Here is a 26444-nt window from a genome sequence, read left to right as displayed (position 1 = left end):
GTAGAGTGTAAAGGACGGAGACAGTGGGTTTGACATTGATAATGTGCAGCTGTGATCCTGCAGCAAAGAGGTAAATAACTTTGAGGGAGTATGAGAAGAAACCTGGATGAAGCAGAGACAAAAGAGGAATATGATCTCACCTCTAGAAGATAAGGAAACAGTATGAACAGCAGAGAGTAGCCTATAGTGAACAGCGGCTGGGCGTGGACAGTAGAGTTTGACCAATAATAAAGCTTTTAGCAGTGTGTGTGCAGAGTATAAACTTATAAAAGCTGTAACTAACAATAAATGTCTTTGCCTCACAATCCTTGCAAAGTCCGTGCCTCATATGCCACAATAGAGGGCAGATTTTTTTTAATGTTAAGCTCATTTCTTTCCTTAAATAAGTAGGCACACATTCCCGTGTATTTTGTAAAATCAGTAACAATTTTGCACATGCATGTACAAGTGTAGTGCTGCTTTTACAAGTTACACAGCAATTCTTACTCATATATCTTTCTGATGAAAGAATCAGGTCAACAGTCTAAATATATTTGGTTTTACTTAAGTTGCAGGATTACAGAAAGAAGAGATGTTTACCAGCTCTTGGTACTTTCTTTGAGTACCTCTACTACAGCACCAAAGGTTTAGATGTAAAAAACTCTAATTTAGGTGGGCAGTGAGTGAGAAAGTACCTTTTAGAAGAAGTCTTTTTTTGGGGGGGAAATTTATAAATCTTAGTCTTCAAGCCTGATCCAAAGCTCACAGAAGTCAGAGGAAAAATACCCATTAACTTCAGTGGCCTGGATCAGGTTCCAAAAAAGGAAATACCATGTATCACTTTCAGTATCTTCTATAAAATTAAGCCAGAAAACCTCAACTGCTTCTAAACCATCATATATTAAAGAGTAACTCTGAAGAAGTTATTTTATTATTTATTGAAAGAATATATTATGCAAATCTCATTATATTTAAATTCATTTTATAGCACGTGGACTGAGAAGTACAATAAGTGACATATTTACTCTGACCTTATGCTGTTTGTAGCTTGGATGTATGTGTAACTCATAGCAGAGACACACATTATCCAAAATCATTCTGTTCTTACCCACAAATTGCACCTATCATGAAAAAAGATATTTGGCAGAACTTACTCCATAAGCATGATTTCCATATAGTCTTCTCTTAAAATCAAAATACCAGAACGTCAGGAGACTAGAATGACCCAGGGCAGCTGATTTTATATGCTAACCCTAGAATTCATTCAGCCATTGCTATCTCAATGCCAGTAAATTGTATACAGTGTCACATAAATAATACATCACTAATGGAGCATGATGGTGTGGCCAGTAATAACAATACCAATTTTGGGGATACTTGAATACGCACACAGATTCACAATTCCCAGCAAGATCACTAGTGCAAGAGCAGGTTGCATGTCACATGGACAGGTTTGAATACTTATGCACAAAAGGAAGAAGTTAAGAATTTCTTGCTTATGTTAAATTTATGCTGTTTGGTTTTAAGTTTATTTTAAAGTGTATTGAAGCTTGATTACTTTTAGTAATAGGTGAAGTACTATAGAGTCAAGGAGCAGAAGAATTTTTAAAGACCTTACATAAATCTAGTGATATTTTTAAACATATTAATCGGCAGGTGCTTCTCACAAATGAGGTGACTTTCTGAAAATATATCTGCCTCGAATATAGCATGACTTATTTTGTAGCTTTTATCAACAATAGTATTCACCACCTGTAAAAATGAAAAATATAACGCACATTTTAGAATGCAATAATCAAGAGGAAGCTTTCCTCCCCAAAACAAAGTGAAGCAACAAATAGTCTGAAGAGACGGGACGCAGCTTGATGCAAGCAAATGTCCATTTATTGTACAGAAGCACGAGGTTTTATACACTTTCAGAAGCTGCGTTTTAAACTAATTGGTTCTTGAAGCTAAGCCTTGCATACTAGGCAATCCCTGATCGGTGGTTAACTAACAGCAATTAACAACAAGGTGTTACCTTTCCTTGGCGCCATCCGTCTCCCACTCCCCTGTGCTCTGTAAACATGTCTCATCATGTTAATTGTTGTCTAGACAAGCTCGAGCACATTCCCCTCAGCTAACTGATTGCCACGCATGGTCCTAGTTTCCAGCCCGCTCCTGCATCTCCCCCTTCCTGTTGCACAAAAAGAACCCCTGAAATCGAACGAGTAAAAACAAGGTATTGATATGGAGAAATAATGTGAAATGGGGATAATGGACATGGATTGTGATTGTATGTGTCTGCTTAAGGAATGTGGGTATGGTGACTAGTCATGGGTGCGGTGACAACTACAGTTTTGAGGAGATGCCTGCCCTTCTTCCTCTAACAAAGGGGCTATTTAAAAGAGAATAAGAAAAGATGAGAGACATTCAAATGCTATCTAGAGGGAGGGAGTGCTAAGTCTCCTTGCTGGAAAAGATTGGGTGGTCACAATCACCTGAAGAAGATCGGGTGGTCACAAGGACATGAATCACCTGAAGAAGATCGGATGGTCACAAGAACATGAATCACCTACAAACCTGCAAGACCACCACATTCCAGGAAACGGACTGATAAGCTAATTAACATACGAAGCGGGGTTTAGGTAACGAATATGTATAGGCGTTAATTGAATATTCATTTGTTCATTGTATAAATGTGAGATGGTTCGTCACTTCGGGTATGCACGCTTGTGGAGGAGCGATCCCCCGTGCATCTGCGCGCAATAAACATACCTACTTTATAACTTTCGAGTTATAGAGTCTAATTCCGCACGTCAGTATAAGTAATAGAACAAATAAAAAACCAACTGAGACATTATCAGAGTCAAAATAACCCACTGTCTCTGTTCCATACAATTTTACAATTTCCCCTTTTTGTTTTTGAACAGCTAGTACCAGGTTTGTCATGTTCTGCAGGGCCCTTGCAAACATGACAGCAACCAAGGTAATAGCAAACAAACAATACTGCCAATTGAGTGAATGGATGCCAAAAAAGGCTGACATTTTCTCAGATTTTGATAACATGTTGCTGCAATGGGGCGCCTAAAATCCACGCAGCACATACCATCAAAATCCTCACAGCCATGTCCTTGAACCAACAACAAAAAGCAGTGGCAATTTTGACTCACATTCTGAACTGCCTACCAAACAAGGTGATTTAACTCTTTAATGCTTTCCCTGCTGTTACTCTGGATAAGAGAAGAACTGCTGCGACACGTACCCATCATAGCCTCCTACTACATTAGCATCCACAGAAAGACAATTATTGACATTCAAAGTGTAAACAATATCAGCTTCTTTTGGATTAACATTATACATAGGTGGAAGGGCACACTAAACAAGAACGGGTTCAGTCAAAAAGTTCGAAACATAGCATGCCTTCTTTGAACATACCTCGGGGTCATTCCCTTCATTCCTTCTCTTTTTTATGCAAAGAGAAACACTTTTACCATAACAGAGAAGCCCCTATTTACATCTCTGAGCCCAGACACAAACTGCAGCTGTATGCTCCACCAGGCTCAGGGCAGAAATCGTTCATGTAGTTACATAGCTATATATCACTACAAGCATGCAGACACCTATTAGACACTAGATAACCATGTTTATCTTTCCTAGTCTCCTTCACAATACCCAGCTGTTCTCTCATCTCTTCTTAGGTCAAATATGCTCCAGCTTCCTCTCCTATATCTCTCTTCAGACATTCTCTATCCTCCCCTTTTTTGCTTGTTAATTGCGACAAAGCAAAGGGGGTGTGTAGCTGGGTGACCATGACCTGCTTTATGTTACAATCAACTAAACACTGAATACAGGAAAAAAAAAAAAAAAAAAAGGCATGGGAGACATAAGGCAAACATCAATAAGGTGGTTAAAGATAATTATAATAAATCCTGTAATACTTTTGAGTCATGGCCCAAAGTTTCCCAGCCGTGAGAAGAGACCAAAGGCATCCCGCCCCTGGCTCTGTTGCAGATCTTTGTTTTAAGGCTTTTAAGTTTTGTATACTTTTGTAAATTAATTCACAGTGGTCACTCAGATTCACGTAACACATCCTATCAAAGTCTTCACACTTGTGTCCCTGTGCTAATAATAAAAATCAATAGCAACTCGGTTCTGTAGCAACATATGATGGACAGAATCAACATCTGTTAATAAGCCAGAAAAAAAATAGTATTTGTAGTATTACTTTGTTTAGCAAGCTAGCAGCCTAATTTACTAAGCAAGTTAAGAGCGTGTACTATTCTTACAGAAGAGATTAGAGAAGCAAAAGTCTGTTATGCTGCATTCCAGAACTCAGCCTGAGAATTACAGTCTGCTGTGAGTTCTGCGTTACAATCATTTGACACATGCTGGGGTTGCGATTGTGAAAGTTGCCCGTTTACAATTTTCATTGCCATTATCACAGCTAGTTGTTTTAAAAGCAACCCTTGAGCTTCCTGATGTTCGACTTGTTGCAAAATATTCTGAAGCCAATCAATCAAGTTAGTATTAAAGTTAGTGACTCTCTAGGACCCTGCAAGACTGTGGCAAGACTCCCGCATCCTGACTGCCTTAATAGCCATCTCCTTCATTTGCAAACAGTTGTCCCTGGGATACCTTGCCTGAGTCACAGAATCAGCACAATTAATTTTCTCCAGCCAACTGCTCATAGTTAACAGCAATTCCCCGATTAAGGTTTTCAGTCAAGGCCACTACACATAGCTCACAAAAATCAAATAACCACATCATATACTGTATCAGTTAGTACCATACAAAGCAATAACTTCCAATCACGCAGTGTGAGTGTATAAGGCTCTGCCATCACTTCAAGAAGGGACATAGCAAATGTATTATGAATCCTCCCTTCCCGCACTGCTTTGCTTAACCCTTTAACAGCCTCGTATTGCACAGGCTGACACTCTGCAGGTTGATTTGTCTGACAAAATACTGAACATGCCATAGCGACTCCCAAAACCCATCACTGAAGTGTTTCCCACTTGCATTCCTGCCACCAATCCCTCAGACCCCCTTTCACCCTCCCCCAAAATACAATCAATGCATCAGGAGAGACAAGGGGATGGGGGGGAAAGGTCTAGCTCCTTTTCCAGATCTATAGGACCTGGATCAAAAGGTTTATCAGAGTCAATGAAATCATTGTCCGAGTTGTCCTGTTCCCGTGCTTGCTCCTGTGTTGTGAGGGTCGCTGCAATCAGTGACAGAAGCTTTGGGGGCAGAGGAGGTGTGGACAGAATCGCCATCGCTGACAGTGTCTTGAGAAGAGTCACGCTGTCGGTGGAATTTACAGCTTCCTCTGGTTTAGCACCGTTAGTAGAATTAGTCCACACTTGGCAAAGAGTAGTCAGAATTTGCCACCAAGATGTTAAATGCATTCCCGACACGGAGCTCCCCTCCGCGGCAGCATCACACAATTGGCTGCTGTATGTACACACTTTCATTCTTTCCAAGTCTCTAAAGTTTCTTGGCTGCTCACCTGTCTCGATGAATACAGGTGTTATCCTCGGGGTTTAGGTTGTCCGCCTGGTCCAGACAGCAAGATGATCGTTCAGCCAAGCCGTCTCCTCCGGAACGCAGCCCTCTTCCACGAGCTGTCTTTTTTCCGTCCTTATTCTTCCAAGGCTTCGGAACACCACCATAGGGGTCATCGTTTGAGGAGATTGAGGCACGGACTCCCTGATCTGACTAGAAGACCCTTTATGAGTCCATATACGTCTCTTTCTGGGGACGAAGCCTGATTCCCCGTTACGGATTTCCCACAGCTCACCTCTCAACTCCGGAGGGATTTCAGGCCAGCTCCTGCTTCCTTTCAGCAGATCATTCAAAGTTCTGTGGGATTCGCTGCATGTTGCTCAGATAGGCGATTCGAGAGCCTTTCACGTTAGATCCTTAAACGTATCATGTCGGGGTCACCAATTTGCGGCAAATGAAGAGATGGGATGTAGCTTGATGCAAGCAAGATGTCGATTTACTGTACAGAAGCACGACTTTATATACACTTTCAAAAGCTGCGCGTTTTAAACTAATTGGTTCTTGAAGCTAAGCCTTGCATACTAGGCAATCCCTGATCGGTGGTTAACTACCAGCAATTAACCACAAGGTGTTACCTTTCCTTGAAGCTAAGCCTTGCATACTAGGCAATCCCTGATCGGTGGTTAACTACCAGCAATTAACAGCAAGGTGTTACCTTTCCTTGGCGCCATCCTTGGCGCCATCTGTCTCCCAGTCCCTTGTGCTCTGTAAACATGCCTCATCATGTTAATTGTTGTCTAGACAAGCTCGAGCACATTCCCCTCAGCTAACCGATTGCCACGCATGGTCCTAGTTTCCAGCCCGCTCCTGCATCTCCCTCTGCTGCCTTGCCCTCACCTCATCCAGAGTATGTGTTCTATCTTCTCTTGCTTCCTCCTCAGCTGCTCCCTCTTCATTGGCTGCCCAACCACTTAACCAGCCACACCTGCACCTTATCTACATCAGCCAACCCACCGCCCCTGAAGCCAACCCACAGTTGTATATTATCCATGCTAGTTAACCCAGCTTCATTCTTCTACGATATGGTATGGAATATCCCATTCGTCACTTTGGGTCAGCTGTCCTGGCTATGTCCCCTCCCAAGATTTTCCCCACATCCAGCCTGCTGGTAGTGGTGGGGAAGGTTGGAGAGACAGCCTTGATGCTGTGGGAGCACTGCTCAGCAGTAGCCAAACCACTGGTGTGTTATCACCACCTTTCTAGCTACCAATATATGCACAGCACTATGAGGGCTGCTACGGGGAAAATTAATTCCATCTCAGTCAGACCCAATACAATTATAAGACTTTATACAATTATAAATTTTGATTTCAGAGATCAAAAACAATAAAAGAAATCTGTTTTAAATAACACGGTTCCCCTGAAATTTTAGGCTTCTTTGCAGCTATCCTAGGAAACGGAGATACTACCATGCCAGTCAGACTATCAGCAGTAAATATGTGAAGATTTCAACAGGAGAGAAAGGGATGGGAGGAGTACCTATTTCTAACGCAGCCCTAAGACATATCTATTCCCTTTTTCAGGACTCCATTTTGTAACCATCCCTGTTCCAGCTACTCAGACCATGACTTGATTGTCCTCACAGACACAATACTACCCTTCACTGGACAGAAAGGCCACTTGCAGAGAAAGCAAGTAGCTTCACTCATGGGAAACATTCTGTCTGAGTAAACAGATCTCTCACTGGCCAAAACAAGAGGTTAGAATAGCTCAATCATTTCAGCTTCCTAATTATATCAGCAGATTTGAACATGGGAAGCATAATTCAAGAAACCAGCAGAGAACACAGGATGAACAGGTTGTACTTGGTTTCTCTAGTGTAATTGTGTTTGAAATACACAGTTGTAACAGGGACTGAATTTCCTTATAGAACTGTTCTTCATATCTCCCAGTTACACTTGAAGAGCCAAGTATATAGACTAGGTAAGTTCTGCAGTGCATATTAACTGAAACTGAGAAATAAAAAAATTCCACACACTTTTGGTTCAGTGAAATCCTGTGTAAGCAATAGGTGATATTATCTTCTCTTATTATCATTATTACATACACTATTGAGCATTTAAAATAATTTTTCCTTGTTATTTGCTGGGGTTTTTGGTAGGTTCTGAGGATTATATTCCATAATGCTTCTCTTTATATATGAAACTGTGATCTGTTGGAAGGTTAAGAGAAACAAAACATATATAAGTACAAATCTCTTCAAGTATTTTATACATCAATAAGTTTCTGAATGAATAATATTGTGGTTTTCTTTTTTACTTTTAACACTGCTATTGGCAAACTGTTAAACAGTCAGTCAGATCTGGTATACCTTTGATTTAATATGTGCCTGTGTTTTCTAATCATCATCACCCTTTTCCTGGGCCTGAGGCCCAAACCAGCATGAAATCTTAGCCAGTTTTCAATATATATATTCTTAACTGAACATGAAAACTTAAAATAATTTCTAAAAGTAGAAGCAGCAAATACTCAAATGTTGGTGTTAAAAACAAATGAAATTGTCCTGGTTTTGGCTAGGATAGAGTTAATTTTCTTCTTAGCTGGTACAGTGCTGTATTTTGGATTTAGTATGAGAATAATGTTGATAACACACTGATGGTTTAGTTGTTGCTAAGTAGTGCTTACCCTAAATCAGGGGTCCTCAAACTTTTTAAACACGGGGCTGGCATGCAGATGAAGTGGCAGGAAGTCATCTGCGGCTGCTTGGTTTCCCCCCCCAACCCCCGGCGGGGCGGGGGTGTTCTGTAAATACCAGGGGCTGGACTGAGGACCCTGGGGGGCCGTATCTGACCCGCGGGCCGTAGTTTGAGGATCCCTGTGCCTAAATCAAGGACTTTTCAAGCTTCCCATGCTCTGCCAGTGAGCAGGTGCACAAGAAGTCAGGAGGGAGCAGTCAGGACAGCTGACCTGAACTAGCCAAAGGGCTATTCCATACCACAGAATGTCATGCTCAGCAATATAAAGCTGAGGGAAGAAGAAGGAAGAGGGGGACATTTGGAGTTGCAGTGTTTGTCTTCCCAAGTCACTGTTATGTGTGATGGAGCCCTGCTCTCCTGGAGATGGCTAAACCTGCCTGCTGATGGGAAGTGGTGAATGAATTCCTTGTTTTGATTTGCTTGTGTGCACAGCTTCTGCTTTACTTATTAAGCTGTCTTTATCTCAACTCACGAGTTTTCTCACTTTTACTCTTCCGATTCTCTCCCTCATCCCACTGGAGGGGAGTCAGTGAGCAACTGTGTGGGGCTTAGTTGCCGACTGGGGTTAAAACATGTTTATTTAAACATTCAGATATTAGAGTTCACTTGCATACTTTGTACTTCTCAAAAAGAAGAAGCTCAAAGATGATGATTTTATTTTTCTGTGATTTTTGAGATCTAGAGAAATTAGCTCCTTTGCATAAAAGCCCATAATGCAGGCTGAAATTATCCCCATTTTTCCCAGATTATACACATCAAAGAAGGCAGAAAAGCTCCACAAAGCTACTGTATGTTTGAATGTGTTGATATGACATGGATGATGTGGTATACCACTGGCATGATATTTAATTTACCAATATGCACTAAATATGTGGACCATTTTATTCATAAAGTATGAACATTTAATGTTAAAGAACTACCCAGGAAATAGAACATCAAATGTATTTGTTTCATAGAACTGTGTAAAAGTTTGCCAAAGATGTCACAGTATGATAGCTTTGGCTATTTATTTCCCAGATCTTCACCTTGAGCACTACTGCTTGCTTTAGAATCTTTTTTATGAACAGAGATTAACAAATGTAAAAATGTTGAGAGTTCTGAAGAGGTTAGTTGTCCTAGTCATGTTTAATTACTGGCAAAAGTAAAACTTTTCCATCTGATACACCTATGCAACCCCAGGCCCATGATATGTAACCTCATTGCTATAGCCTCACAAAATTACATCTTGACTAATCCCAATACCAAAAGAAACAAATGGCTATCATGTTAAATAAGCCTGTTGAAGTCACCAGCAGTCTGCATATGTCAAACTAACTCAGGAATTACCAGCTATTCCATATTGGGTTCGTCCTTTCTCTGTAACACTGCTGAGTGCAGGGATTCTGAACACAAAAGCAATTTTGATTCTGCTAAAAGCAGGTTAGATTCTACTAATGTAATTTCTGTTTGTTTGGCGGTGGTTTTTTTTTTTAGTATAGCACTACTGGGAGCTAAGGCATCATAGCAGTAAAGTACTTACCCACAAATCCTTGTATCTACATGATGCAAAGATAGATCTGCCCATGTAAAGCTTTGTGTAGGATTAGGGTCCAATTTAAAATCACATCCTCTTGATGAAGCGCCTATATTCCCCGTTTTCAAGCTGGGGTGTTTTGTTTTGTTGGTTTTTTTTTTCTCTAGTCCTTGGCACAGACAGTGCACATAATTGTGGATAACTGGCTAGCTGAAAAAGGTCTCATAGACATAGTCCAGCTGGCTGGACAAAAATGCACATCGCTCTCAGCTTATCTGAAGTAAAGCAAAAATACACTATCCTTGGCTGTTCTTGTTACACAATAACAGGAAGATCGTGGTGGGAAAAGAATGTTGCAGGTGGGAACAGATAACTACAGAAGAGAAACTAGGGGTGGGCTTGGTATTTAGGCAACTAACCAATAATGAGCTTAACTTTTGTAATATGTATGAGCTAATTATAACAAGGCATAAAAGTTGACTGTAAGGGACAATAAACGAAGTCTGCTGATCACTCATATTGAGTGACTGTGTCTTCCCTCCGTCGCGACACATAATCACATTCCTTATGTGACACAGCATTAAACCACCAATGATGTCTATCATTTATCCTTCCAATGATTAATAACTGAGGCTGACCTACTATTTTTTCACAAACTGGGTTGTCTGGTAACATACGGTTTCAGTCAGAGAGCTTAAAACACTCAAACCAGTTGGACAGAGCCAGGTCCAGCTGGCTCCAAGATGGACCTGCCACTTGCCAAAGCTGAGCCAGTCAGTGACACTGGTGGCTCCTTTGTGATAACGTATTTAAGAAAGGGTAAAAAAGGTGCAAAACAGCAGCTGGGAGAGAGGAGTGAGAATATGTAAGAGAAACAACCCTGCAGACACCAAGGTCAGTGAAGAAGGAAGGGGAGGTGGTGCTCCAGGATCCAGAGCAAAGATTCCCCTGCAACCCATGGAGGTCCACAGTGGAGCAGATATCCACCCTGCAGCTCGTGGAGGACCCCACACTGGAGCAGGTGGATGTGCCCTGAAGGAAGCTCTGACCCTGTGGAGAACCCACATTGGAGCAGGTTCCTGGCAAGACCTATGACCTCATGGGGAGGCCACGCTGGAGCACTTTTCCTGAAGGACTGCACCCTGTGTAAAGGACCCATGCTAGAGCAGTTCTTGAAGAACTGCAGCCCATAGGAAGGACCCACACTGGAGAAGTTCATGAAGGACTGCATCCTGTGGGAGGGACCCCACATTAGAGCAGGGTAAAAGTGTAAGGAGGAAGGAGCAGCAGAGATGAAGTGTTATGAGCTGACTGCAACCCTCGTTCCCCATTTTCCCTGTGCTGCTCAGTGGGAAGATGCAGAAGAGTCTTGAGTGAAGTTGAATCTGAGAAGAATGGAGGGGTGGGGGGAAGATGTTTTAGGTTTTTGTTTCTCACTATCCTACTAAATTTGTAATTGGCAATAAATTAAATTAATTTTCCCCATGTCGAATATGTTTTCCCTGTGATGAGAATTGGTGAATGATCTCCCTGTTTTTGTCACATATCGTTGTCAATGAGATTAATAAACCAATTATGGTTTTATTCTAACTAAGTTGTTGTGGTTTAACCCTGGTCATCACCACACAGCCAATTGCTGATTCCCCCCCCCAGTGGGATGGGGGGGAGAATTGGAAGAGTAAAAGTGAAAAAACCTCATGGGTTGAGATAAAGGCAGATTAATAATAATAAAAAATACATTAATAAAAAGTAAAGAAAAAAGCAACAAAGAGAGAGGAAAATAAACCCCAAGAAAAACAAGCGATGCAAATGAAAACAATTGCTCACCTCCAATTGACCAATGCCTAGCCAGTCCCCAAGCAGCGCCCCCCCCTGCCAATCTCCACCCCTCTAGTTTTATTGCTGAGCATGACGTCATAAGGTATGGAATATCCCTTTGGTCAGTTGGGGTCAGCTGTCCTGGCTGTGTCCCCTCCCAACTTCTTGTGCACCCCCAGCCTACTCACTGGCCAGGCAGTTTGCGAAGCAGAAAAGGCCTTGACTCTGTGTAAGCACTGCTCAGCAATAGCTAAAACATGGGTGTGTTATCAACACTGTTTTCACCACAAATCCAAAACATAGCCCCATACAATTTAACTCTATCCCAGCCAAAACCAGTATACAAGTTTTATTTCTAAGCTAAATTTATTCAGATTCTATCTGGCCCTTTCACGGATGAACTATGTAACAGGAGGCTGCAAAGTACCCCTGCTTCCTTTCCAAAGATGGAAGGAAGTTTTAGACATGGTTCTCATTGGAAAAAGAAAATGTAAATAGGAAGCAGGGCCATAACTTAAGTTTCATAGGAGAATGAGAGTGAGAAAGCAAGGACAGACTGTGTTCCAGAAGGAACTGTAGCAGGTTGCAAATTCTTCCAGTTTCAGGGTATAGAAATACTTCTCTTCAACCTGTCCTGTAGCTTTGTGCTGAAAGATGTCCCCATCTCCCTTCACTGGACGACTCTGCATCTCACAGGACAAGTGTTCTTTAGCAGGAAAGAGTTCAGGCAACCAAACACTGCAGAGCAGTATTAACTATCTGTGTTGGTGGAGATCCCTTCCAGTGGTATTGCAGAAACACCTATAGAAAATACCATGGAGTAAAGAGAGCACCATGCTGACAGGAGATCTTTGAGACAAACTGGTTATTAATGAGACTTTGAGACTTCTCTTACTATACTGCTCTCACTAACACTGAGCTGTATTTACCAGGCCTTTATTTCCTCCCAACTGGAAGACAGGGACAAATAAAACTTTTGTTTTACACTTCTGAACAAAGCATTTCTCCTCTCTTCATTCTTCAGTAATGATTTAGGACTCATCTCACTCACCTAAGCAATTCTTATCCATCTTACCTGTAGAAGAATGGCTGCAGAAGCATGGCCTTAGAACTCTGAAGATCTGCACAATCCAGGCCTGGTATTAGAATAGGCCTGTAATCAGAATTGTACTGAAGTTGCTGTGCTGAAGACAACAAGAAAGGTGGCCTTGAGCTATTCTTGAATCCTGAGACCAAGTAATTATGTTGTGCCAACAGGCCGTGGCTGTAACAAGATACAGCTGCTGGGAAAGCAGGTGCAGGGCCAAGAAAGGTAGGGAGCAGTATGGGAATATAGGGAGTAACAAACTACAAGGCTGAAGCATAGCAACACAATTAGCTACATGGATAGAATGCTTATTTTAGTCATGATAATTAGGGGTGTGAGAACCGTGCGTGTTTAGATACTACTAACCAATTATATTTCTGCTTTACGAATATGCATGTGTATCGGTTCTATATAAGTAGTGTTAGAAACTAATAAAGTTGAGCAAGATGCATAACTCATATTGAGCGTCTTCTTGAACTCCGGCGAACCCTTCTTCCAACAATTGGTGCCCGAACGACGGGAAAGCTGGCAATTGCTGGAAAAACTCTGCCTTTGCATCGCAACGGTGGGCTTTGCAAAATTGAGAGTCGCTGTGAAGAGTTCGAGCAGGAAGACGTCCGTAAGGAGTAAAGGCGTCTGAATCTGGCATTGATGTCGTGCGCGGGCCTGCAATGGTAAGACCGCTTTTTCCTCGATGATGGAAAGAGGAGCGGCACTCACGCTATTAACTGATGTTCTTGCTAAGCAAGAGGCTAGCGTGAGCACTAAGAAGCTCCATGAGCTTTGTAGGTGGGCGGCTGAAAACGGACACTTAAAAGACCTGCAATTGCTGTTTAGTGTGACTGAGTGGCGAGCGGTCGGGGATTCCCTTTGCGATGCGACCCTTAGTGGCAGCAAGTCAGCCAAGGACTTGGGGACTGCCTGCCGGGAGGTCATAAACCATTTACGATCCCTGGTTGAGGAGAAAAAAATGGCTATGGCTGCCTCAGACCTCCTCGGTCGGGAAGCCGAGTCGGAGTCTACCCAATTATTTGGTCAAGGCGCTCCATCTGCAAAAGGCATAATTGTGCCTATTAAAAATCTGCGACAGAGCTATTACACCCGACACTGCCTCCGGAGGGTGCCGCTGCAACGGGTGCTCCACGCCGACCTGAAAGCTACCGAGAGCCGCCCCCCCTGCTAGATGAGGACGAGGGTGTTAAAGCAGGTCCAAGCGCGCCTCTGAATGAGAGCACAGAGTCCGATAAAGAAAATGAGCCCACCCCACCTGCACCTGCCCCGATGCCCCGTCCCTGAACAAAACCCTCCGACCGGACTCTAAACCGCTTGCAGCAGCAATTGACTGAATGCCATCTGCCTACTGCCGGTCGTGATGTTCAGATCCTGACCCAGGAAGGTGTTATCCTCCACCCTGCCGCTCCCCAAAGTCGTTGGTCTGGGGTTGTAAGAGACGCTATATTGGAGGGAGAGTGGGAAGCTGCTTCTGTTGTTGCTTGTCCGGTGCGGACTACTGCTTTACCTACTGGTTCAGCAGCCACTGTGTGGAAACCTTTTGATTGGAAATTTATGCAGCAGCTGCGACAAGCTGTTACACAATATGGATTACAATCTGAACCAGTCAAACACTTGTTGAATTATTTGTTTGACTCTGAAATCATGACACCCAGTGACTGTACTTAGCTAGCCAGATTGCTTCTTACACCAGCACAGTTCCCCGCGACCCGCCAGCGTGCCGTGCCGTGCCGTGCCCCGCAGCTCCCCCCGCTCGCCTGCCCACCCACCACCACGGATCCCCCCAGCTGCTGGCGAAAAGCGGAGTCCAGAGTTCGGTGTGGAGCTGCAGATTGCACCCCCGATGGTGGTAAGACCGCGTAGAGTAAATTGCGGCAGGACTCTATGCTAAATTCCTCTCTGTGAGGGGGGGGGCACTACGGAAGGCCGCGACGAGTAAATTGCGGCAGGGCTTCTCTGCACTGATATCCTTTCTGTGAAAGGGGAGAGCTCTGAGAAGACCGCAATGGAATTAGACGCGGCAATTAAACTGTTAACTGGCATCCTCCTTAAGAGAGGGGAGGGCGTTAAAGAGACAGAAGTGGAGACCTTAGTTCGCTGGGCATGAAAAAAGAATAAGATCCCCGAGCCCGCATTATTGTTTAGCATTGCAGAATGAAATGAGAAGTGGAAAATTGCCTCTGGCCTGGCGGTCGATAGTTAACACTCTGGAAATTATGAAAGCAAAAAAAAAAAAAAAAAAAAAGAAAAGAAAAGTAGCGCGGCAGCCATAGAAGAGTTGGGGAGAGATGTGTAGAAAAGCCGGTGGAGCAGAAGCGTGATTCACCTAAGCCTTCTCTCTTGGTTACACTTTTCGCAGTTGGGCATACTTGCCCTATGAAGGGTATGTCCGCCCCTGCGTGTTCGACAGTGCCGGAGCTTTTAGATAAGACAGCAGACAAACCAAAGTTCCTCCTCGTCCTGAAACATCATCGGACGGGTTTGAGGAAGAAGGCAGGGAGAAACCTTGTGATAACAATACAGGGAAATCCTTACAGGAGGTAATAGATAAATTAAGAAACCTGGTAAAGCGAGTTAAAATGAACCTGCCTACTACTTCAATACCTGTAATTCCTCCAGTTAGCCCAACTACCCCACCGATGCTGAACTCGAGAAAAGATCTGTGGATAACTGGCTAGCTGAAAAGGGTCTCATAGACATAGTCCAGCTGGCTGGACAAAAATGCACATCGCTCTCAGCTTATCTGAAGTAAAGCAAAATACACTGTCTTTGGCTGTCCTTGTTACACAATAACAGGAAGATTTTGGTGGGAAAAGAATGTTGCAGGTGGGAACAGATAACTACAGAAGAGAAACTAGGGGCGGGCTTGGTATTTAGGCAACTAACCAATAATGAGCTTAACTTTTGTAATATGTATGAGCTAATTATAACAAGGCATAAAAGGTGACTGTAAGAGACAATAAACGAAGTCTGCTGATCACTCATATTGAGGGACTGTGTCTTCCCTCCGTCGCGACAAATGGCGCCCGAACAGGGACCCTAGAGAGGGCTGAACCTGCGAGCCACGGTTCGACGGAGATTCGGGTACCGGTCCTGAAAGCAGCGCAGGAGGCGGAAGGGCACAGTCCCCGCGCCCGGGAGCACCTACAGAGGGTCCCGCCGGCCACGCGTCGCCGAAGTCTCGCAAAGGCTGCAACAGCGCTGACGAAGGTATGGAGAGACAAGCGACGTACGATTCGCTCATATGCTTTTTAGAAAAGCGGAGCATTCGGGGCATAGATTGTAAAAAGGAATTACTCGGGTTATTAGCGTATGGGATAGCATCCGGGACCCCCGCGGCAGCGGCGAGCGGCGGCGCAGCCCGGCAGGCCCCTTCCCGGCCGCGGTTTCTCTCCAAGGCGGCACCCCACCCCTCACCCCCCCCGCTCTGATCGGCGCCATGGCGATGCAAGCGGCCAAGCGAGCTGACATCTGGCTGCCCCCAGAGGTCAATCGGATCCTTTATATTCGGAACCTGCCGTATAAAATCACAGCGGAGGAAATGTATGATATCTTTGGGAAATACGGACCTATTCGACAAATCAGAGTTGGAAACACTCCTGAAACAAGAGGAACAGCTTAAGCTCCTCAAGGAAAAATACGGAATTGATTACAAACCCACAAAAAAAAAAAAAAAAAAAAAGAAGTGCTTCAGATGTCACCTACAAGAAATGGGTTTCTGCCTTGAACTGGCAAACATCTCTGTGCTTAAAGAGAAGCCTTTTTGCCTTGATGGAGATAATTTATTCTGTATTCTGTATTTATGCTGTATTCTGAATGTGGAAATTGGTTGGGACTAGGAGGCTGGCTTAAAGGCATTTTGCAAACGGGATTATTATTTTTGATCATTATTGTAATAATAGTTTCTTGATCAAAACCAGCCAAAATTATTTGTAAGCATTAGGCATATCTGAAGAGAATGCCTTTATTTGAATCAGCAGTTAAGGTGTAGTTTAGTCTGATGCTGTGGTTTTATCTGCTTCTGGTGAATTTTTGAAGTGATGAAATCAGAGATAGAAGGTATACTAAGAGTTATGAGGTAATAAGGTAATAATCTAAGTAAGGGTGCTGTCTTTTATATCTACAAGTGCAATATGCTTTTATGTAGCAGAGAGAAACTTTAACAATAATGTTGCTTGAGCGAGATGTGCATGTGACAACTTGGGAAAAGGGATATCACAACTGGAGTGCAACAGTGTTTCTATGTCTGGCAGAGTGAAATCTTTCAAGACCTGAGTTTAGACAGTCTAAAATAAATTGTTAGTATTCAGAAAACCCATCTTAAGCCTCTTTTGCTTACATAGTGTTATGGAAGTCAACTGCTATTGTAGAGAATTAATGATTTTTAATACATATTAACAAATACTACTATTTTAACTTGAGGCAGTTGAGTGAAAAATACTCACGTGTAGCATTTGAGGGAATGTCAGCATAAATCGCACTTACATTAAGACTGCATTTTTAATTACTGTACTCGTTAAGATTCGATGATGCCATAAGGCTAAGGCCTTATATCACAGATTGGTTCTGAACTAAAAGGTGTGTGCACATGTAGATATGCACATTTGTGTTATTTTCCTTAATTGGCTACAAAATAATATAATTAGGTTGGGGACTAGATCTTGGGAATTTACCTATTATACTTCTGTTTGTTAAGGAACGTGCATAACACAGCACCCATGTAGGCTTGGCTTGTGGCACAGTTGTCAAATTTAGCATAGACATTCAGACAGATAAGCAACGTACTCTTCTTGTGTGTATCACCTACAAGGCATTATGGCTTAGTGTGTAAATCTGTACGTAACTATTGAAAAAAACACTTATGAATGTATATAGCTTAGAACTAATTTTTCCCCTTTGTTAATTCTTTGATATCAATGAGGTATTCTTCAGAAATTGTATGGACTGGTTGGTTGCATAAGGGCAGTTGTTATTTGGACAGAAAATTGTTAATGGTCAGGGATTTTCCACTAAAATATTTGCAAATATTCCTAGTCAAACATCAGTTTGGTTTCTTTTTGGGTTTTGAGCTTGCATTAGTCCAGGTTCAGAACTTTAAAATTACCTTTGAATTTTTTAAACTTTTTATATCACTGGAACAGAAAGAGCATCTAAATTAAAGCTTCAAGCTAACTTTAGTTTTCAAGTATTTCTGGAATTATACTTCTGAACTGAGATTTTATAAGTTGGCTGTGTATGTTCCTGTGTTAAAACGCTGTTATTGAAAATGGTCAACCAGGCCTGTGTCGCCCAAAATAAAAACGGGGGAATTGTGGATAACTTGCTAGCTGAAAAGGGTCTCATAGACATAGTCCAGCTGGCTGGACAAAAATGCACATCGCTCTCAGCTTATCTGAAGTAAAGCAAAATACACTGTCTTTGGCTGTCCTTGTTACACAATAACAGGAAGATTTTGGTGGGAAAAGAATGTTGCAGGTGGGAACAGATAACTACAGAAGAGAAACTAGGGGCGGGCTTGGTATTTAGGCAACTAACCAATAATGAGCTTAACTTTTGTAATATGTATGAGCTAATTATAACAAGGCATAAAAGGTGACTGTAAGGTACAATAAACGAAGTCTGCTGATCACTCATATTGAGGGACTGCGTCTTCCCTCCGTCGCGACAAAGATCCAATTCTACAGCACTGGTCTGGTGTTATTCGTGATGCTATTTTAGAGGGAGAATGGCAGGTGACCAGCTCGTTAGCTTGTCCAGTACTGATTAATAATCTTGATGCACATAACTGGGACATGATTTATGGAAGATTAATGATCAGATTTTAGCGATGGGAGTGTTGCAACCTGCTCTTCCACCTTTTATGATGATGCCTCAGATTTGGCAAATTGTTGTGATAGACTTGAAAGACTGTTCTGTCTTTTTCATGATTCCCTTACACCCTGATGACACACAAAGAGACTCACTAATGATGATTTGCAACCATTCCAATCCTGGTTGCATGGCACCGAAGCCAACAGTCCTCAAACTTGTTCACCAGAACAGCGGGCTGCCCTGAAAGTTGTGTCCCCCAAGATTCAGACTGGCTGGTGTGGTCACCAAATGGCGAATCATCCATTATCTTTCTTGGTTTGTAATGTTGCCACTTCACCTTTTGCCCTTATTCTACAATGGCAAAAGAAAAAGGGGGAAAATACAGCGATCGTTTCAGACTGGTTGTTTTTGCCATTGCAACCCAGACATCATATTTTAAGTTGTCCTGAAGCAGTAGCGGCCTTGGTGAGAAAAGGAAGAGACGGGATTGTTGAAATTGATGGGACTGAACCGGCAGATATCAGTATTCCAGTCCGGGATGATGATTATGAGTGGCTCCTGAGACATTCAACAGCCATACAGGAAGCCTTGATGGGCTATACAGATGTTGTACACAACAACCGGCCAAAAGGGCCTCTCTGGAAGATGTTAGAACATTACCAGTGGATTGCGAGACCGTTACGCTCAAAAAGACCAGCTGAAGGGCCAACGGTGTTTACAGGTGCAGGACAAAAGATGAAGAAGGCTGCGTGTGTTTGGCAATCTGATAATCAGTGGCAGAAACACATGATCACCGGTGAACCACGGGACAACCTTCAAACCTTAGAACTGAAAGCAGTTGTTGAAAGGGCAAACCGTACCCTGAAGGATTATCTTCAGAGACAGAAAGTATCGCAGGACATAGACGTAACTAAACGGTTGACTAAGGTGTTCTTTGCCTTAAACTATCTCTCCCTTACGGAGGATAGAGAGGGACCTCCTGCTGTTATACATCACCAAACGGCGTGAGAGAACCAAACAACTACAGTTCCTGGTTTGAATGTTCTGTATAAAAATATGGCTTCAGGTGTATGGGGAGGACCTAATCCAGTGTTATTTATCGGTAGAGGTTATTTTTGTATCTCCACAGATAAAGGACCTATATGGGTCCCTAGCAAGTTTGTGCGACCTGTATGTCAAGATCAGAAGACAGAAGGGAAGACTCAGAGCGCGCAGACGGAATAAAATGTCTGTGTTGTAAGGGATGTAACCCGTGGGTATTGTGCCGATGTATGCTATGTGGGGTAAAACGGTTCTGTAAGCCAAAGCCTAAATGTAAATGGTGTAAAGAGTGTATGTGTTTGATTAGTAACCGGGCATGAAGCAAGAGAAAGCATACAACTAGTGTAATACCATGCTGATTGGAGACAGTATACATCATCAGAATCTGTGAAAGCACAGATTTGTGGGGTGGAATGAAAAAAAAAAAAAAAAAGGTGGAAACTGTAGGACTAAACATGTTTAAGTGGAGGTCTTGGTTTACGGTCTTGATGAATTTTTTACCCATTGACCAAGGTATTTTTTGACATCTTGCCTAGAACAAACATATGGGTGACATGGGCAAATATCACGGGGGTAACAGACTTTTGTTTAAGTTTGCAGCAAGCAGACAACCCCTTTAGAACTTGTTTAATTGGTATTCCCCTGCAAGAGAATGAAACAAATTTTGATGGTTTTTTGAAATGTTAAAACAGTGGATCTGACTTCCAATCAGAATGTTACATGTATGAGTCCGAATGGGCAATTTGTTTGGCCTTCTATGTGTAATGCAGCGTGGCAGAAAACGGTTATTGAGAATTTGAATCGACCATATCATTTGCCATTGCAGGAGTTAGACCTATTAGGTAGCATTACGCCCGTTAAATACGTTAACATGACTGCAACGGGAATGCCAGAATGCAAGGACACGGTACCACCACTTCAACCTGTAAATGGCACTAGAGTAATTTGGTTTGGTGAACCGTGGCGATTGTGGCTAGCACGACAAGGTGAATTGGAGTTTGATACAAAGTTTCAAAATTTAACCGGTTTACCTAAATGGGGTGAACTGAAAGCTGGAGGCTTACATATAAATGTATCAGGGGGCTATCAGTTGCCACCGGGAGTCTTTTTGATATGTGGAGATAGAGCATGGCCAGGGATTCCTTTGAATCCTGTCAGTGGACCATGTTATTTAGGGCGTTTAACTTTGTTTGTTCCATGTATGAAAGACTTATTGAAAATGACTCGACAATCTCATAGATCACAGAGGGCACTGCACACCTTTGATGAAACATGTAATGACCGAGTCGATCTGCAGCCTGTAACAACAAATGTCTTAGCCTCCATATTTATGCCAGGAGCAATGACTGCATGCAGGAGTGGGCTGGAAACTAGGACCATGCGTGGCAATCAGTTAGCTGAGGGGAATATGCTCGAGCTTGTCTAGACAACAATTAACATGATGAGACATGTTTACAGAGCACAGGGGAGTGGGAGACGGATGGCGCCAAGGATGGCGCCAAGAAAAGGCAACACCTTGCTGTTAATTGATGGTAGTTAACCACCAATCAGGGATTGCCTAGTATGCAATGCTTAGCTTCAAGAACCAATCTGTTTAAAACGCGCAGCTTCTGAAAGTGTGTATAAAAACTCGTGCTTCTGTACAATAAATTGACATTTGCTTGCATCAAGCTGCGTCCCGTCTCTTCATTCGCCGCAAATTGGTGACCCCGACGTGATCCGTTTAAGGATCTAACGTGAAAGGCTCTCGAATCGCCTATCTGAGCGACATGCAGCGAATCCCACAGAACTTTGAATGATCTGCTGAAAGGAAGCAGGAGCCGGCCTGAAATCCCTCCGGAGTTGAGAGGTGAGCTGTGGGAAACCCGTAATGGGGAATCAGGCTTCGTCCCCAGAAAGAGACGTATATGGACTCATAAAAGGTCTTCTAGTCAGATCTGGGAGTCCGTGCCTCAATCTCCTCAAACGATGACCCCTATGGTGGTGTTCCGAAGCCTTAGAAGAATAAGGACGGAACTGGTCGATAAAAAAGAAAGCTCGTGGAAGAGGGCTGTGTTCCGGAGGAGATGTCTTGGCTGAACGATCGTCTTGCTGGCTGGCCGCACCAGGCGGACAACCTGCATCGAGACAGGTGAGCAGCCAAGAAACTTTAGAGACTTTGAAGCTGTAAATTCCACCGACAGCATGACTCTTCTCAAGACACCGTCAGTGATGGCGATTCCGTCCACACCTCCTCTGCCCCCAAAGCTTCTGTCACTGATTGCAGTGACCCTCAAAACACAGGACCAAGCACGGGAACAGGACAACTCGGACAATGATTTCATTGACACTGATAAACCTTTTGATCCAGGTCCTATAGATCTGGAAAAGGAGCTAGACCTTTCCCCCATCCCCTCGTCTCTCCCGATGCATTGATTGTATTTTTGGGGAGGGTGAAAGGGAGTCTGAGGGATTGGTGGCAGGAATGCAAGTGGGAAACACTTCAGTGATGGGTTTTGGGAGTCGCTATGGCATGTTCAGTATTTTGTCAGACAAATCAACCTGCAGAGTGGCAGCCTGTGCAATACGAGGTTGTTAAAGAGTTAAGCAAAGCAGTGCGGGAAGGGAGGATTCATAATGAGAGAACAACTAGGTATTATGAAGGAGTATAGGAAAGATAAACATGGTTATCTAGTGTTTAATCGGTGTCTGCATGCTTGTAGAGATATATAGCTATGTAACTACATGAATGATTTCTGCCCTGAGCCTGGTGGTGCATGCAGCTGCGGTTTGTGTCCGGGCTCAGAGATGTGAATAGGGGCTTCTCTGTTATGGTAAAAGTGTTTCTGTTTGCATAAAAAAAGAGGGAAAGAAGGGAATGACCCCAGAGGCATGTTCAGAGAAGGCATGCTATGTTTCGAACTTTTTGACTGAACCAGTTCTTGTTTGGTGTGCCCTTCCACCTATGTATAATGTTAATCCAAAAGAAGATGATACTGTTTACACTTTGAATGTCCATAATTGTCTTTCTGTAGATGCTAATGTAGTAGGAGGCTATGATGGGTACGTGTCGCAGCAGTTCTTCTCTTATCCAGAGTAACAGCAGGGAAAGCATTAAAGAGTTAAATCACCTTGTTTGGTAGGCAGTTCAGAATGTGAGTCAAAATTGCCACTGCTTTTTGTTGTTGGTTCAAGGACATGGCTGTGAGGATTTTGATGGTATGTGCTGCGTGGATTTTAGGCGCCCCATTGCAGCAACATGTTATCAAAATCTGAGAAAATGTCAGCCTTTTTTGGCATCCATTCACTCAATTGGCAGTATTGTTTGTTTGCTATTACCTTGGTTGCTGTCATGTTTGTAAGGGCCCTGCAGAACATGACAAACCTGGTACTAGCTGTTCAAAAACAAAAAGGGGAAATTGTAAAATTGTATGGAACAGAGACAGTGGGTTATTTTGACTCTGATAATATGTCTCAGTTGGTTTTTTATTTGTTCTATTACTTATACCTTGTTTTTACTCGTTCGGTTTCAAAGGTTCTTTTTGTGCAACAGGAAGGGGGAGATGCAGGAGCGGGCTGGAAACTAGGACCATGCGTGGCAATCAGTTAGCTGAGGGGAATGTGCTCGAGCTTGTCTAGACAACAATTAACATGATGAGACATGTTTACAGAGCACAGGGGAGTGGGAGACGGACGGCGCCAAGGAAAGGTAACACCTTGTGGTTAATTGCTGGTAGTTAACCACCGATCAGGGATTGCCTAGTATGCAAGGCTTAGCTTCAAGAACCAATTAGTTTAAAACGCGCAGCTTTTGAAAGTGTATATAAAGTCGTGCTTCTGTACAATAAATTCACATTTGCTTGCATCAAGCTGCGTCCCGTCTCTTCATTTGCCGCAGTTAACCACCAGTCGGGGATTGCCTAGTATGCAATGCTTAGCTTCAAGAACCAATCTGTTTAAAGCGCGCAGCTTCTGAAAGTGTATATAAACTTGTGCTTCTGTACAATAAATTGACATTTGCTTGCATCAAGCTGCGTCCCGTCTCTTCATTCGCCGCAACTGCATTAAACACTAAGAATATACGAAGGTTAGCGTGTTGGGGAGAAAAGCAATTTAATCTTACATCACAGATTTTAAGTTTGTTATCGCTTGACGTAGATAGTGTTAGGCATGCTACATTACAAAATAGAGCTGCAGTAGATTTTTTGTTATCAGCACATGGACACGGTTGTGAGGATTTTGAAGGGACGTGTTGTGTGAACCTTTCCGATCATTCCATATCTATCCACAAGAAGTTGTCACAACTGCAGGGAAACATGAAGCATATTCTTGTTGATGATAATCCCTTTGATGAATGGTTGAGAGGATTGGGTATAACCGGTTGGTTAAAGACATTATTGATGGAAGGAATACGCTTTGTTATAATCATTATTGTAATGCTTTTAGTTTTTAGCTGTGTTTTTTCTTGTTTAAAGAGAGTAGTTTTTAACATAACCAATCAGGCCTGGCTTGTGCAAAAGAAAAAGGGGGAATTGTAGAAGAATGGCTGCAGAAGCATGGCCTTAGAATCTCTGAAGATCTGCACAATCCAGGCCTGGTATTAGAATAGGCCTGTAATCAGAACTGTACTGAAATTGCTGTGCTGAAGTTAACAAGAAAGTTGGCCTTGAGCTATTCTTGAATCCTGAGACCAAGTAATTATGTTGTGCCAACAGGCCGTGGCTGTAACAAGATACAGCTGCTGGGAAAGCAGGTGCAGGGCCAAGAAAGGTAGGGAGCAGTATGGGAATATAGGGAGTAACAAACTACAAGGCTGAAGCATAGCAACACAATTAGCTACATGGATAGAATGCTTATTTTAGTCATGATAGTTAGGGGTGTGAGAACCGCGCGCATTTAGAGACTACTAACCAATTATATTTCTGCTTTACGAATATGCATGTGTATCGGTTCTATATAAGTAGTGTTAGAAACTAATAAAGTTGAGCAAGATGCATAACTCATATTGAGCGTCTTCTTGACTCCGCTTATCTCCACAGCATCAGAATAAAAATTGCAGAATGAGGTTCATAGTTAGAAACACCATACAAATATTAAGCATCCACTCCATAGAAATATTAAACATGCCATAGAAGGATTCTTGGGAAGATCTTCAAATCTGCCTAGTCACATACCTGTTGAAAAAGACCAAGCAAAAGCTTCTCTTTTCCATGATATCATGTCCAGTAATCTTTCCAGTTACACAACAATAACTATATATAACTAGAATTAAAATAAGGGAGTACCATTTCATGACATAAATTCCTGAACACACATTTGTTAAAAGCTGTCAGAAATCTGACAGTTATATTAATTTATGATTTTCAAAATCAACATAATGGGCAGAACCCTATATTGATTGTATATATTACTTTAAGTATATGAGGAAGGTCATGATCCTATATTATGTTACATTGTTTAAGTAATTGTTATACAGCTATGCAAGTAATGTTTCACTACAGACATTCTTAACATGAATGCATAATGTAACTAGCTACAGGAAGAGAAAATACAACCAGTTTGTAGCTATCCTATATCTCAAGCAGGGTAATAATAACATTTGTTTTACAATGATAAAGACTTTCAAGAATAAGATGCAGTATCCAGAAAAATATTCATTGACACCCAAACAAAAGCAAAAATCTTGTAATAACTAAATAATTGCAGCTTCCTGTACTAAGAAGTTATTTCAAAAAATAAAACCCATAAATAATATATTATAAAAATTATACAAACCACAGTTCTGTAATCTTCCTGCAAAGGCAGACCTCGCTTCCAGATATCGTACAATTTCTTTTTCCTCTTGAGCTCCACGAGGAGTTCACTGTTCAGTCAAGCTCGTCTTCTACCCTGCTTGCTTGACTTTTGACACAATGGAATTGCCTGCCCCTGTGCTTCTAAAAGGTGGTTCTTAATAACTGACCAGCACTCATAGACTCCTAAGCCTTCAAAAGCAGATTCCCAGGGGATTCTGCTAAATAGCTCCCTGAATAGCTTAAAGTTTGCTTTCTTGAAATCCAGGGAAGCAACTCTGCTGACCTTTTTTCTCATTACACTGAAAATGTTAATCTCAGACATTTCATGATCACTGTGGCCAAGACAGCCACCTGCCATCACATCCCCCATGATTCCTTCTCTATTCACAAACAGCAAGTCTAGGAGGGCATCTTTCCTAGTTGGCTCACAGAGTACCTATGACAATAAGTTATCATCTCCTACAAACTTCAGGAATTTCCCAGACTTGTTCGTCACAGCAGTATGGCATTCCCACCTGTTGTCTGGGAAGTTGAAATCTCCCATAAGGACAAGGGCTACCAATCCTGAAAATTCTCCTAATTGCCTGAAAAATAACTCATCAATGCTTGCATCCTGGCGGGGCACTCGTTAGTAGACACCCACTACAACATCTCCTTTGTTTTCCGCCACCCTCATCCTTACCCAGAGGCTCTCAACCACATCATCGCTAACTGCAAGGGCTGTACAGTCAAGCCTCTCCCTTACATACAGTGCAACTTCTCCACCTCACCTGCCCTGCCTATCCCTCCTGAACAGCCTGTACTCCTCCATCCCAGCACCCCAATCGTGGGACTCATTCTGCCAAGTCTCATTAATACCAATGACGTCGTAGCTCTGGGAGTTGACCAATGCTTCCAGTTCATCCTGTTTGTTTCTCATACTGCATGTGTTGGTGTGCAAGCATTTAAAACCTCAGTGTTTTGGTGATCCTGTACTGATATGTGTCAACTATCCTTCTAGCATTTCCCTAGGAATATCCATGCTCACTCTTTTTCTTCACTCAGCTACTCCTATATTTTACTCAAAACTCAAGTCCTTTGTTTTCTGTCCTGATTCTTTCTCTGCCTTTCTTTCTATAATTTTTTGCTACCCATATTCACATTGAATAAAATCAGTCACATGACTA

At 42.5% G+C, this 26444-nt stretch overlaps 1 protein-coding gene and 1 long non-coding RNA gene across 2 annotated transcripts in view; both read left to right on the top strand.

The window, feature by feature from the left end:
- Positions 1-2747: 2747 nt before the first annotated feature.
- LOC119140868 lies at positions 2748-19663 on the top strand. Its single transcript, XM_037372520.1, has 2 exons — positions 2748-2780; positions 18711-19663. The coding sequence occupies exon 2, from the start codon at positions 18752-18754 to the stop codon at positions 19469-19471; it is 720 nt and encodes a 239-aa protein (XP_037228417.1). The 5' UTR covers positions 2748-2780; positions 18711-18751; the 3' UTR covers positions 19472-19663.
- The window catches only part of LOC119140875, a 259111-nt gene continuing 247097 nt past the window's right edge, over positions 14431-26444 (top strand). The window contains exon 1 of the long non-coding RNA XR_005101763.1: positions 14431-14498. This is a non-coding gene — a long non-coding RNA (uncharacterized LOC119140875). The remainder of the gene's footprint in view (positions 14499-26444) is intronic.

Source organism: Falco rusticolus, chromosome W (assembly GCF_015220075.1).
Source record: "Falco rusticolus isolate bFalRus1 chromosome W, bFalRus1.pri, whole genome shotgun sequence".
NCBI lineage: Eukaryota > Metazoa > Chordata > Aves > Falconiformes > Falconidae > Falco > Falco rusticolus.
Note: the sequence above shows the minus strand (reverse complement) of the source record. Positions and strands in the feature narration are given on the sequence as shown.